The 15,064-nt window shown below is 35.3% G+C and overlaps 1 protein-coding gene across 4 annotated transcripts in view; it reads left to right on the forward strand.

Moving 5' to 3' along the window:
* LOC131167963 (carotene epsilon-monooxygenase, chloroplastic) overlaps positions 1-11,832 on the forward strand; it is a 47,002-nt gene extending 35,170 nt beyond the window's left edge. Inside the window, exons 4-10 of one of the 4 annotated variants that reach the window (XM_058127062.1) lie at positions 4,583-4,684; positions 6,994-7,134; positions 7,249-7,356; positions 9,545-9,627; positions 9,813-9,975; positions 10,680-10,742; positions 11,554-11,832. In XM_058127062.1, the coding sequence (XP_057983045.1) occupies positions 4,583-4,684; positions 6,994-7,134; positions 7,249-7,356; positions 9,545-9,627; positions 9,813-9,975; positions 10,680-10,742 (660 nt within the window). In that variant the 3' untranslated portion in view covers positions 11,554-11,832. Of the gene's footprint in view, positions 1-4,582; positions 4,685-6,993; positions 7,135-7,248; positions 7,357-9,544; positions 9,628-9,812; positions 9,976-10,679; positions 10,925-11,553 lie in introns of those variants that run through there. The other 3 variants (XM_058127063.1, XM_058127064.1, XM_058127065.1) reach the window with 3 other exon arrangements.
* The last annotated feature ends 3,232 nt before the right edge of the window (positions 11,833-15,064 follow it).

Raw genomic sequence — 15,064 nt, forward strand, 5'->3', positions numbered from 1 at the left:
GTGTTAAATTATTAATGTCTATAGATTTTATTCCTTATACTCTATGTACTATGTTAGTATAGTATAATACTATAATGCTATAATTACTATTATGAATCTTATTATTATTTAATATTTACAATTTTATATATTTGTGCATTGTTGCCCATGAGCACTTGTATATTATAATTTTTATTGTATGATTTTATAATTTTTATTGTATTATTATGCTATTAGACTTTATCTTTTATGCTCTATCATTCTAGGATCTTGTTTCTTACTCTTTGAATATTTTGTTCATTTTTCTTTGTAGGTTGAAATTAGAATTTGAAAGTTGGTGCTTATTCAAGTGTTGAATTGTTGGTATATGGATACTAGTCCAAGTGCTAAAGTCTAAAAGAAAAAGAAAAAGGTTCCAACACAATGAGTGCAGATCCTATGTAAGAGCATTGGTCTTGAATCAATGATAAAGAATGCACTTGAAGTGCAATTATCATGGGCTTGAAAGATGGGTGCTAATTAGATGAAGCATCGTGTTTTGGGGGGGGGGGGGGGGGTTTCATGACAATGTAGCCCGTTACAAGAAATGCTTGGTCAATAAATTCAAATTATAAAGGGCAAAGAGAAGGTTCCATAGATGCTTTTGTGACTAAGAGCACAAGACTCGAGGAAAAGGGTGCAAACAACAAACTTTGAATGTGATGGTTAAAAGCAATGTTTTAAAAGGCTTAATTGTCTTGAGGCTCACCTCAAGGCTAGGCATGATCTAAAATACTCATTGTTTCAAGAGGATGAATTAAGGCTTGTTTTGAGGCTTGTCTCAAGGCAAGGCATGCCTAAAATGCCTTTAGTCTTGATCTAAAATACCAAATCCCAAAAAGGCTAACGGATTACATGCTGAGGCTTACGTATTTATCCAAAAAACATGCCTTTTGCGCCTTCTTGGTTGAGGTTTACACATTTTGGATCTATGATTTTCAAGTTAGATTTGGCTAGAAATTTAAACTCCAATGTTTATATTAAAGGATAATGTAGTATATGTTAAAAGAGTAGGGGATAGCATCATTAAAATCAAGATAGCTCTAGCCTTGGGGATAGCAAACGTCATTAGTGCGTATGCTTCCCAAATAGGCTTAGTAGAAATCTTAAAAGACAATTTTGTGAAGATATGGATAGTGTTTTACAAGAGATACCAACATCTGAAAAGACGTCTATAATAGATGATTTGAATGGACACATTAGAAAGGGTAATATATGCTATGAGATGATACATGGAGACCATGAATATGGGGGATAAAAGTGAGTCCGGTGATACAATTTAAGATTTTTCCATGTTTTACGATTTGGCTATATTGAATAGTGGGGGTAAGGTAGATGCAAATACTATTTGGAATAAAATGACCAACTCTATAGTAAGGATAGCAAGAGAGATTTTAGGTGAGTCCAAAGGAAGATATTCGGGTAGTAAAGAAAGTTGGTAGTGGGATCAAGAAGTCTAAAAAGATGTTAAGACAAAAAGAAACTAGTATAAAATATGACAACATTATAGAAATTTAGAAAATCTTGAAAAGTATAAAGAAGCAAATAAAAATGCCAAAAAGACTACTAATGAAGCTAAACATAGAGCTTATGATACTTTATATACTAGAATAGATACAAAAGAAAGAGAGAGTGAAATTTATAAACTTACTAGAGTTAGAGAAAGAAAATGCAAAGATTTAGGTGATGTAAAATGTATAAAGGATGAGAATGATAATGTATTAACTAGAGAGAAGACATAAAAGAGACATGGCGAAGATACTTTGATAAGTTGTTGAACAAAACCACAATGGAAGTTTGAACTTGGAAGTGAAAAATGAGGAGAAGACTAAAAATAGGAGATTTATTTGCAAAATTAGAGTCCTTGAAGTTAAGATGACGTTAAAAAGGATGTAAAGTGGGAAATCTATAGAATTAGATAACATACCAATTGAAGTTTGGAAATGTTTAGGGAATAAAGGAAATATTTGGTCATCTAATGTATTCAAACCAAGAAAATGTTGGAGGAACAGAAGCACATGAATACCTTTATACAACAACAAAGGCAATACTCAAAATTGTAGTAACTATCGCGGAATTAAGATTATGAGCCATATGATGAAATTATTGGGAAGGGTTATTAATAAAGAATGAGATTATAAATGAGGATTTTAAAGAATCAATTTGGTTTTATGCTTGGGAAATCGATAATAGAAGCTATTTATCTTATAAGAAAACTAATGGAAAAGTTTAGGGAAAAGAAATGAGAGACTTGCATATGGTTTTTATTGATCTAGAGAAAGCATATGATAGAGTACCTAGGAAAGTTCTTTGGTGGGTCTTAGAAAAGGAGGTATGCAATAGATATACTGAGGTAATTAAGAGTACGTATAATAGAATAGTGACTAGTTTTAATGCTGTAGGAGGGGAATCTAGAGATTTTCCAATCATAATATGTGTATATTAAGGTTCTACTTTGAGTCCTTATCTTTTTACTTTAGTCATCGAAGAACTTACTAGGAATATCCAAAATGAGATCCCTTGATGTATGTTGTTTGCAGATGATATTGTGTTGATTGATGAAATTAGGACCAGAGTGGAATTTAAGTTAGAATTTTGAAGAATTGCATTATAGTCTAAAGGTTTTAGGATAAGTAGGAACAAGACAAAATATATAAAATGTAATTTCAGTAAAGTAAGGAGTAGTGGAGAGAAGATTAAACTTGTTAATTTAAAATTAATTGCTCTAATAGATTTTAATATCATGGATCTACTCTGCAATCGGAAGGGAAAATTGAAGATGTAATATATAGAATTATAGCAGGTTGAGTAAAATGGAGGAGTGGGTTAGTCTTGTCGTGTGCTTGTAAAATATCCTTAAAATTGAAGAAAGTTTTATAAGATGACTATTATACTGATTATGCTTTATAGTTCAGAATGTTGGGCAACTAAGAAACATGTATAGAAGTAAAATTTGCGAAAATGCAAATATTAAGGTAGATGAGTGGTATAACATTAAAAGATAAACTATGGAACGAGCATATACGCAATAATTTAGGCATAGTATTGGTCGAAGACAAGATAAAGGAGGGGTGACTTGGATGGTTTGAACATTTAAAATGCAAGCATAGTAGAGAACTTGTGAGGAGTCAGTTAGTTATTGTTTTTGGCATGAAAAGCGGAAAGGATAGGCCTAAAATAACTTTTAATGAGGTAGTGGGGAAGGATTTAGTAGCTTTTAATCTAGTAGAGGAGAATGCTCTTGATCCGGTGAATTAGCTAATAAGAATTCAATGGGTCCATCGTCGACCCCACCTATTGGGAATTAAGGCTTCTTGTTTGTTGTTGTTGTTGTTGTTGTTTATATGAAAGGAATGTCATAATATGAATTGATTCATAAAACTCTTGAACTTCAAGCTTTCCAAAATAATTGAGACTTGCGAGTTGTATCTTAGATCTTAATTTTGAACTTTGTGATGTTATAACTGCCCCTTCTCATGATTTATATAATGAATTCAAGTTAGCAAATTTTGAATGACCAACAAGTAGTTTGCAACTCTCACACACACACACACACACACACTATATTTGTGATTTTCCTCATTTTTTCTTTATTTTAAAAATATGTGTAATTTATTTACATTGTTTAATCTAAAAACAAAATTCTTAAAAGGCTTACGACCCAATGTCTTAAGGCTTAAGCCTTGCCTCTTAAGTTTAAAACGCCTCCCTTATGCCTTCACCTTTTAATACATTGGTTAAAAGTAAGGAGCTGCCGAGCTGGTGGTCCAAAGCATTTTGTTGGCTTTTAGATGAACATGTTTTGACGTCAAAGATAGGTACAGAGATTATCCCTTGCTTACTTCTCTTTTTATGTCAGCTGAGATGAAAACACTGATCCCAACCCTAAGCCCTAAACCATATATACTGGCGTAGCCGTTTTTGATACTAGGTTAAGGGACATGTCCACCAGGCATTGGAAATTCCTTCATTACAAAGGGATAGAGAGAGTTCACATCGTAGTAGTATAGGCCCTTGCCATATGGCTTGTATGTATCTGTATGACCACCATAGTAGGCACTCCTTATACGGAAAAAAAAAAAAACAATGAAGAGGCAAGCACAACACTAAAACCTGCAGCATGAAGAGGAGGCAAGCACAACACTGAAACCTGCAGCTGCATTCAAAACCCATTCATGGGTTTAAGCAGCATAGTTCTTAGAAAAAGGTTATTCATTTTTACTAGTTAGAGTTGGTTCAAGGTATGCTTGCTGCTGCCTATTTCTACATTTTCAGAGAAGAGCTGTGTCCAGAATCCTATTTCCATTCCAAAATGCTAAATTAAGAAAGAACTAGACCAATTGTTTGATTTTCATATAATCCTCCACTATAATTAAGGCTGTTCATTAGTCAAGTGTGTAACTCTCCTCTCTCTCTCTCTTGAAGATCTATAATGTGTGGAGCTTTTTTTTTTTTTTCTTTGACAGCATGAGATCAAACCCTTTTTTCTGATACTTAATATATCTGGTATCCTATTTCTACCTTGATTATTCAATATCTTTGGTTTGATGTGTCTCTGTTTTAGGTTTCAAGTGTTCAGCTGAGAGATGACCTTCTGTCAATGTTAGTGGCTGGCCATGAGACCACAGGATCAGTCTTGACATGGACATTATATCTTCTCAGTAAGGTATATTAAATTAGGAACATGTCTACTTAATATGTCTGCTTCTTCCCCCATTTTTTCGAACTAAATTCGCTATTTTTGTGATAACTTGCAAAGCTGAGCTCTTGAGTAGCCGGGATAAAACATGGAATCTGAACTATGAAAAATTTTCTGATCATTTATTTATATATATATATATATATATATATATATATATATTTTTGGGGGGGGTGGGGGGGTGGTGTGGGACAAAATATTTGTGATTCTTACCATACGAAATTTGTTGTAGTCATCTAGTTACAGTATGTACCAATGCCTTAAAATCTGGACCAGCCATTAATCTGAAAAGAGGAGGCAAACTGGTTTATTTGTCCGACCATATATCTTACGCGTACAATATGAATTGGTCCTTAAAAATGAGGCCAGCTGGTTAATTTTCCTTCAACCAAGGATCCTAATAGCTGACTTGTTAAATATTTATGAGGGTGCAACTTGATAAATACACATAGAAGACATAGGAGTATGAGAATTGTTATTGAAAAGCCTGAATATGCAGGCTCCAGTTCAACCCCCTTGAGCTGTTCTTGCCAAATCAGGCTTCCATTTTTAGGTTTCCTGGATCTCGATATTTTTTTTTAAATTCAATCTGACTTCCTAGGAGGCGTCAATGTGAGGTCAACTGCCTTGAGCAGACAAAAGCATTAGCCTATACTTTGTATGGCCCATGAAGTCATATAGCCATTGTGAATTCAGTTAGTAATGGCAGAGGAAGTGAATATTGAATATAATATTGCAGCAAGAAGTGCAGTGTTTTAAAAATTGAATGCATAATGTGAGGTGTTTTACCGCTGATGAGGCGAGGCATAAGTTTTTTGAGAATTTAATTTATATATAAAACAGCTTAGAGGTAATACGAACTCACACCAGCCTGTGGGTTGCCTTCCACAGCCATCTGATGAGACAAAAATACCAGTCAGTTGCCTTCTATAACCAGTAAAAAGGAAATGGTCATCTCTTTTGAATCCCTCCTATAGCTTCTCAAAAATCTCCTTGGGAGAAATCAAATGCAGGTTGCTGGTTGTTCAAGAGATTGAGGGTACTGGTTGATCAATTGCTTCTTCCTTGAGATAATCTGGTAGCTCCTTGTAGCAATTAAATATCTTCACCTTCTAATGAATCCAAACAATTTTCACTGCTTGAAAAATCAGCTTTCAATCAAAGCAGTTTCCAAAGTGAGTCTAAGTCTCTAAGGGGAGAAAAGAGTCTAACAGGGGAGATATTGTCGAAGAGAGAGAGAGAGAGAGATTGCTGAGAGTCAGCCGATCACTCCACTTGCAGCTTTCTGGTGTGAAAGCAAGGTCAAAAGAGGTCATTAAAGAGGATAGAGATGCTATCGTGGTGTAACCATAGGCTGTCTGAGAGTGAAGATGATGTCTTTTGCTCGGCTCTGTAATGAAAATGTAAGAAACTACTGTTTTGCCCTTGATGTTGAAACTAACTCAGAATTTACATTTTCAGAATTATGAATTAATTGTTAACTACCTGATATTGCACCCTTGCAAGAGGTCAAGCCAGCAGTTTGCACCCAGGATTTGTCATGGAGACTGGTAGCCTCTTTCTACTAATTCTGGTCATGGGATCTTCTGGTGAGTCTTGTCTTGTTGGCTCAACTATGTATTCATGATCATTTCTTAGGTTGCTTAAGCGTCTGCCACATTTGTGTGACTTGTCCTCCTTTTAGGGTTCACACATTTTTTACAGCACCTCGATTTGTTTCACCTCCAAGCCTCAAAACGCCTATTAAAACACTGGCAGAACCTGTTCTGTGTGTTTTCATGTTATTATCCATCTAATCTTGTACATCATGGCAGAAAGCATTCTTTGTTTACCATGTTTGTGAAACGGAAATCTTTGCAGGGTAGTGCTGTATTGAGAAAGCACCAACCCCAACATATTCTATCCTAATTTTATGTTTTTGGCATGCAAATGTGTGGTGTAATTGTCGTTACTGGGACCAGGGCCTTGCTCTGTAGGTGTTAACGAAATCTTGTTCTGTTTTAAACTTATCTAGACCCACATTTTTTCTGGTTGCATTTATTTTATATCTATTTATTTATCCAAATTATCTCCACACTGACTTTGCCCCTGTTAATCAATCCTCACATTTGTACTTCAAGAACCTTTTTGGTCCACATACTTTAAGACGTGTCAGATGACTACATTAGCATTTTACATTGTTAAACCTGTTATAATACCACTGAGTGTGATGTCAGAAATCATTTCCATTGAGCACAATCAGAGTTATATCAACGCCCTTCTAAATTATTACACAGGACAGCTCTTCATTAAAGAAAGCTCAAGAGGAAGTTGACAGTGTGTTGCAGGGACGGCCTCCTAACTATGAAGATGTAAAGAATCTCAAATTCCTAATGCGTTGCATAAATGAATCACTGCGTTTGTACCCACATCCTCCTGTATGTTTCGATTCTTTCTATTTTGACTTAAAACGAATTGTAGCACATTTCCTTTTCCTTTTAAATGTTCAAGCATCTCCTTCATGGTTTAGATAATCCCAAATTCCTTTTTAGGTCTTGATTAGAAGAGCTCAAGTTGCTGATGTGCTTCCTGGAAATTACAAAGTTAATGCTGGACAAGATATAATGATTTCAGTGTACAATATCCATCATTCCTCCCAGGTTTTGTCTTATGCTTTACGGCTGCTCAACTTTTCTTCTCCATGAATCAAGTGTAGTTCCTCCAATTGAATACTTGTTGTAACACTTGTTGGGAAGTAGTTTCTTCATCTGCATTTCAGAATTCAGATTGAACATTGGCTACCTCACGAACTCACCACAACCAAGAACTTAACTTACCGATAAAAGCCTCCTTAGGTGTCGTTTGGTATCGTTGCCAAAAATTATGAAAATAAAAACCAAAAATGAAAATTTAAAACTATAAACAAAAACTAAAAACTGAAAACTAGCAACTTATTTAGTTAATATTTCTAAAACTAAAACAAATTAAAAACTTGATCAAACAAATGCTCATTCTGTTCCTTGAATCAAATAACAATTACAAAAATATGATTAAAATAATAAAAGTACAAAGTAATATAAATTATAAATATTATAAAAAAAATAAAATTATTATAATTATTTTACTTAATTATTATATTTCAAAATTCACTTTACAAGAACAATCTTATTATATGACAATTGAAATATAGTAAATATTTTGTAATGGCTTTTATTATTTTTATTTTTTAAACATTTTAATGAGCATTTTTTATTTGAATTATATTCTATATTTATATAATAGTTTTATTTTAATAGTATTGATAATATTAATGATTTAATTAAAAATAAATAATTCTGGATACTACAATATTCTAGAAATAGGTTTCCAAGACAATTGAAAATCATAAAATTTGATTTTCAGTTTTTTGTTTGCAGACAGTTGAAAACTGTTGAAAAAAACAAAAAAAAAAAACTAGCAACATAAAAAAAATGTGTTTTAATAATACGTTTCTTCACTCTATAGAAATGAAAAATAGAAAACTGAAAACAACAACAATTTCAAATGTATCCTTAATTTATTAAGCTGCCTTGGTCATTCAATCGGTTTTTTATTTCCAATATTTCGTTGTTTGAAGGACAAAGACCTCAATCACCATGCTTTCATTCAAAGTCCTATTCTGCATATAATCTTTTTCTTGACATTGTCGTTTTGGTCCACGATGTCAAAATTAGCCACTTTGAATGAAGATTTTCTTTTCAACACTAGGTGGAGTATTCCTTCATGATTTTAAATCTTAAAACATGATTTAAAATCGACATGCAATTTTCAATAACTGTTTGCTTGCTGTGACAAATGGTAAAAAAAGATTAAATACTTGGATCGTCTCATTTTCCATTATTTGGGTTTTGTGCAAATTATGTAATATGTGACATACTCAGAATCCCTATTACGTGTGCATATTTGTTGGGAAATTTCATTTAGACTAATCTGTATGTGTTGTTTGCAATAAAATCAATACAGATAATATAAATGAATAAATAAATTAGTATGGACAGGCCTGTAATGACACTTTGATTAATCTGTATATGCTATCCTCCTAATTGGTATTACCTCCCAACTTCTGAGGGATACTGGTGAACACTGTTTCCAAAATCAGACCCAAGTTTGCTTGCAGCAGTCTTATTCTATGACACCATGTCAATAGAAAGAGGGTGAATAGCCCATATTGATGCCCAAATAATAATAGTATAAAAATATGAAAATAATTGAGAGAAAGAATGATGGATTACAAATTAGAGAGAAAGAAAGAAGGGAGATTATGATGCTGTTATTTATCCCTTTATGTAAAAAGATAATTCTTAAAAGATAGCTATTACAAATAGAATGTATAAAAGAAAAGAAATTGTAAATTTTCAACAGTTATTATGCAAAGCTGTGAAATATTACTTCTTAAATGAATGTAACACCTAGTGCACAAGGCTTCATGCCATCGCGTATTTTGGGAGGGCATGATGTATGCAATCATACCTTTAGAGAAACTATTTCATTGATTTGAACCTTTGAGTCAAGGCTCGCCCTCAAAATACTATACCTGATGGACAAAGTTCCTATGCCATATTGAGGGTCTACAGAGAGAGCATGATGCATGACACCTTACCTTCACAATTGGAGAGGCTATTTTCATGACTTGAGCCGGAGACCTTTTGACATCATATGCTAAATGCTGAACAAGTCATTTTCTATCTGTATGCATTATGACATTTTAAATAAGATGCTAGAAATCTTCTTGTTTCCTTCACATTTTTCATCAACAAAATGTGATGGTGATTTGGGAAACGTTCATTCTTCTATGACTGAATATACAAGGTTTGGGAAAGGGCAGAAGAGTTTGTGCCAGAAAGATTTGAATTGGAAGGTCCGGTGCCTAATGAAACAAATACTGATTTCAGGTATTCAATTTTCCCGTTTCATTATGAAGATACAGCAAGCTCTCTCTCTGTCTCTCTTTCTCTCTCTCTCTCTCTCTCTCTCTCTCTCTCCACAAATATATTTCACCACTTGAAGAAATCTGTGCTACATTTATATGCATGTTTTAATGGGATTTTGACTATTTATTATAAAATATTCTCTGTAGATTCATTCCATTTAGTGGAGGACCCCGGAAATGTGTTGGTGATCAGTTTGCTCTTCTGGAGGCCATCGCTGCACTTGCAATATTTCTGCAGCACTTGGATTTTGAGCTGGTCCCTGATCAGAGCATTAGCATGACCACTGGAGCGACAATCCATACAACAAATGTAATATTCTGCATCTGTGATCCATGCATATACGCTTGAATACTTGTGGCACAGCCTGACTAAATTCCTATATTGAATTAGAAGCTCAGCACCCAACTAGTGTCGTATATTTATACTATGAAAGAAATTTGGTTGGGGGTTGTATTACGATAGTAGCTACATATCAGATTATGATCCCAACCCTAATCCAAAACACCAAAGTAGGAATTATTTTTATCATTACTGGTATCTGAATCCAGTAGTCAGATAATTTTCAACCCAAACCTGATAAATCTGAATCTGGTAATTGGATAAATGTTCTAGTAACAAAAATCGGTACGACAAGTTGTAGGTAGGCATGAAAGTGCCCAAATCCAGTAAGATAAGTTGTTGAACACACAAAACACACCAAAACCTGTGCATAGAAAAAAAAAAAACTGAAAAAAGAAATGAGAAAGTAAATGCCTCGCTTAATCTGATTTATTCCTCATCTGTGGTCAAGCTTAATATTCAAAATGTATTTATGATATTCTGTGATTTTAAGTTTGGATGTAAATGTGGGGGAAGTTGAATGTTAGATCATATACGTCATCTATAGGGCTACATCTGGCTTCCCAAAAGAAATAGAAAATAAAATAATTATGCTAGTGCTAAATGAAGAATTGTGGTTGGCCTTACTCTTGTATTTGAACTTGATATATCTTAAATTTTTGGTTTTGATGCAGGGATTGTACATGAAATTGGCACAACGAAATACTAACTCTGCAGCTTTTTCCTTACCCCTCTAGGTGAGCAGTGAACTAGCATGTATATGTTTGACATATCCAAGTGTAACTTTTATGTATATAGTTGAAGAACCAAAAGCCATTAATGTTATTATTCTTCAATTCATTGCTAGGAAAATGAAGATTACATTTTTTAACAGCATGATGGACCAATAGAAATTCAATTTTAGAAATGATTAAGGAAATATACATGGTATACCATCATGTTGTGTCTTGTTGGCAGTTTGAATGTGCAATAGGTTTCATTCTTCAACCAACACACTTTGATTATGTTATCTTGTATTCAGTGCTGTTTTACACAGATCTTATACCAGTTCATCTCTTTACAACATATTTTGAACCCAAATTGACTTCATTTGCATCAAACTGGATTCAGTAGGATTTGATTTTCAATTGTATGCAAGTGATGGTTTTATTTTCTGTAGTGGTTCCATTCCCAAGGGGTACTAGATGGTTCAGAATTGCTGCTATATGAAATTTTCTGTGTTATCAGTCCAGTAACCCTTATGGCATTCGAAGTTCTGCTACATTTTGATGTTTCTTATATCTTCTGGTGATGGCTTCATTTTTTAAATTATTCTGGTTGAGGGTGAAGTATTGTTATGATCCCATCATGCTTCCATTTGAGCCAAAAATAACCCATTGACTACTACTTTTTTGCACTACTCAATTGCATTTAGCAATACAAACTTAGGTCATACAAAATGGAGATAGGAATGGAATGAAATAAAAATTTAAATGGAGAGCATGACGAAATCAAGTGATAAATTTGATTTCACTATGTTCTGTTGAAAATATAAACTTGACAATGCAGGAGAGTCAAATTTGGATGTGGCTATCTCCACCACCCGCAACCATTTATGTTGAAATTGTTGAGCTGCGGCAACTACCTCCACCAATCAGCCTACATCGTTGAATTAATATCCACCTACCATCCCATCCTTTGCTATATATATATATATATATATAGTTATATGTGTATGTAATACGTGGTGTAGAGAGGGACATTAACCACTGAGAGAATATATTTTGTATTTTGAGAATTCTTCTGTAGTTTTTTCAAATTGAAATCAATTAAGTATTTTGTGGGCAATGTGCAATTCCTTACTGAGTCCAATTACAACCAATGATTGAGTGAGTTTCCTCCACCCATCAGTGGTATCAGAGCACGCAGGTTCGTTGAAATTTGCCAAATAGAGGTGAATTTAAGAGAAATTTGAATTTTTTTCCCTGATTTAAAGTTGATCAAAATCAATGTCTAAGCATACCATCACGAAGAACGCGTTGAGACGAGTCCACAAGTGAATATCGTGTCTCAAACAGAGTCTAGAAACCTCTACAAGCGCTCACATGCGCCACCAGTCGATTCGGCGTCATCCTTACGCACTTCACGCGCTGGCGAGACTATTTACTGGCGATGTCACACACCGCACGTGCCTTCACGCGTCTTCTTCGCCCGACTGATGTGATTCGACCTGGAAACCTGATCCATAATTTGGCCCTACAACCAGCAACTAAAACTTGTGACCCGCGAGCAAGAACCGACCCGACCCAGCTGAGTGACCCGCATATAGTCACCGACACGCGGCACGCCCAGAAGCCGCCACATGGCGTAACAGTAATCACTAACGCCGTTAATCTCTGCTAAGTCAAATCGACCCAATCAAACCGGTCTAAAATTGTTTTTTTAGCCGGTTCAGTGTTATTTTAATCGATTCTTTGCAACCCAAAATCGGTTCCTAAAGTTTTTCGACCTTCTAAACACATTGGTGGCATCAAATTTGCCAAAATCGATCCCTATCACTCTATTTTTTGATATATTAAATCCGATGGCGAATGCTATTACACAAGTGGTCATTCCAAAGCAGACAAAGGAGAATTACGACAACTGGTGCATTCAAATGAGAGCCCTACTAGGTGCTCAAGATGTCATAGACATCGTTGAAGATGAGTACAGAGAAGCCCCATCAAAAGAAGCTGAAACATCTATATCTAATGCTCAAAGAACGATCTTGTGAGCCGATCGAAAGAAGGATTGCCAAGCGAACTCTGTAATCTACCAAGGCCTTGATGAGGCCACGTTCGAAATCATCGCCTCCGCCAAGACATCCAAAGAAGTTTGGGACTCTTTATTGAACACACAAAGATGCAGATAAAGTGAAGAAGATTCATCTTCAAACATTGTGAGGTGATTTCAAATATTTAAGAATGAAATCTACTGAATCTATTGTTGATTACTATACACGAGTTATGGTAGTATCAAATCAATTGAAAAGAAATGGAGAGACTCTCAAAGATGAGAGAATTTGTGAGAAGATTTTGTGATCTTTGGATTCAAAATTTGATTATATAGTTGTGACCATGGAAGAAACAAAAGATCTGAAAATCATGTCCGTAGAAGAACTTGTTCACTCCAAGCCCATGAGTAAAAAGTCAATAGAAGAAGTGATGATAAAGAACTGGAGCAAGCCCTCAAAATGAAGTTGTCCCTCACTACAGATATATACGACAAAGGGGGGACGTCACAGCAAGGAAAAGGATGAGGTCGAAGATCTCGTGGAAGAAATTTTGGAAATTTTGAATCCAGAGAAGGTGACTGAGGCAAAAGAGGTCTCACTAGAGGAGGACACAATCAACAAAATTATGTCCCACGAGGCAGAGAACAAGTAAGAAGAGGGGGATACAATAATCGCCCGAATATAGACAAGAGAAACGTTTAGTGCTACAACTGCCACAAGTACGGACACTGCAGAGGTAATTCCCAAAATCACGAAGTAAATGAAAATGCTAACTTTGCAAAAAAGGAGAAAGTCAAAGAAGAATCGTTAATGCTGATGGCACACAATTCAATCCACCAGGACCAAAGTGTTTGATACCTTAAGTTTGGAGCCAACAACCATATGACTGACAAAAAGAACTTATTCTTTGAATTTGATGAGAAAGTTCAGAGGGAGATCTTTTTTAACGATAATTCTAAAGTCATAGTCTGAGGAAGAGGAGATGTTCTGATCAAGCAGAAGTACGGAGATCATGCTTACATCTCCAACGTCTATTACGTGCCAGACATGAAGACTAACATCTTGAGTCTCAAACAGCTTGTGGAGAAAGACTACTGTATTAGCCTTAGAGATAAGCAGATGGTGATAACAGATGCTTAAGGAAAGTTGGTTACTCAAGTACAAATGGCAAATAATCGAATGTTTCCGCTCACCATTCAACATGATACACCAAGGTGTTTAAGTGCTATCATCACACACAAAGATTGGCTATGACATCTCAGGTACGTACATCTTAACTTTGACAGTTTGAAACAGTTGGAAAGCAAGAATACGGTGAAAGGCTTACCCAACATCCACCGCCCAAATGAGATATGCGAGAGTTGTGTTCTTAGCAAACAACACAGGAATAGCTTCGGAAAGCAAGCCGACTGGAGATCTACCATGCCGCTTCAGCTAGTACACATAGACGTGGCTATTTTCCAATGGACAGAACCGATACTTCCTCACCTTCATTGACGATTATAGCATGAAGACTTGGGTCTACAACCTTAAAAGGAAGTAAGAAGTGTTCGACAAGTTCAAAGAGTACAAACCTCTTGTGGAGAAACAAAGTGGCTATTGCATCAAGTCACTCCGATCAGACCAATAAGGAGTGCAAGGACGAAGCTTTCGTGGAATTCCTTAGGCAACAAGGGATTCAAAAACAATTCAAACCCTCATACACTCCTTAGTTGAATGGTGTAGTTGAGAGGAAGAACCGCACGATCCTTAACATGGCCAAATGCATGTTAAATGATAAGAATATGCCAAAAAGTTTTTGAGCAGAAGTAGTGTCATATGCACTCTATCTGCTTAACAGGTGTCCTACGAAGAGTTTTGATATGAAGACATCACATGTAGACCGAAGTACTCACAAGCTCAGTGTGAGTCATCTTAAAGTGTTTGGTTCCATAGCCTACGCCAAGACCCCAAAGGCAAAAAGGACAAAGTTGGAAGATAAAAAAAGAGAAGTGTATCCTTGTTGGATACGACGATAACACCATGGGATATCGACTCTACAATCTCATAAACAAGAAAGTTATTCACAGTTGGGATGTCATTTTTAAAGAAAATGAATCCTGAAAATGGGACTAGGCTGAATCTTCCAAAGATACAGAATTGACACTTGAAAGAGAAGAACCCACATAGACAAGAGAAGTGGCTACGGAGTCGCAAGTTCTCGAACTACAGACACCTCCACATGGTTCACCACAGAGGAATGAAGTTCCATCACCACTTGAGCGTGAAATCTCAGACATGAGGTCTAGAGGAACCCGTAATTTAGCT

The sequence above is a fragment of the Malania oleifera genome, chromosome 11 (assembly GCF_029873635.1).
Source record: "Malania oleifera isolate guangnan ecotype guangnan chromosome 11, ASM2987363v1, whole genome shotgun sequence".
NCBI lineage: Eukaryota > Viridiplantae > Streptophyta > Magnoliopsida > Santalales > Ximeniaceae > Malania > Malania oleifera.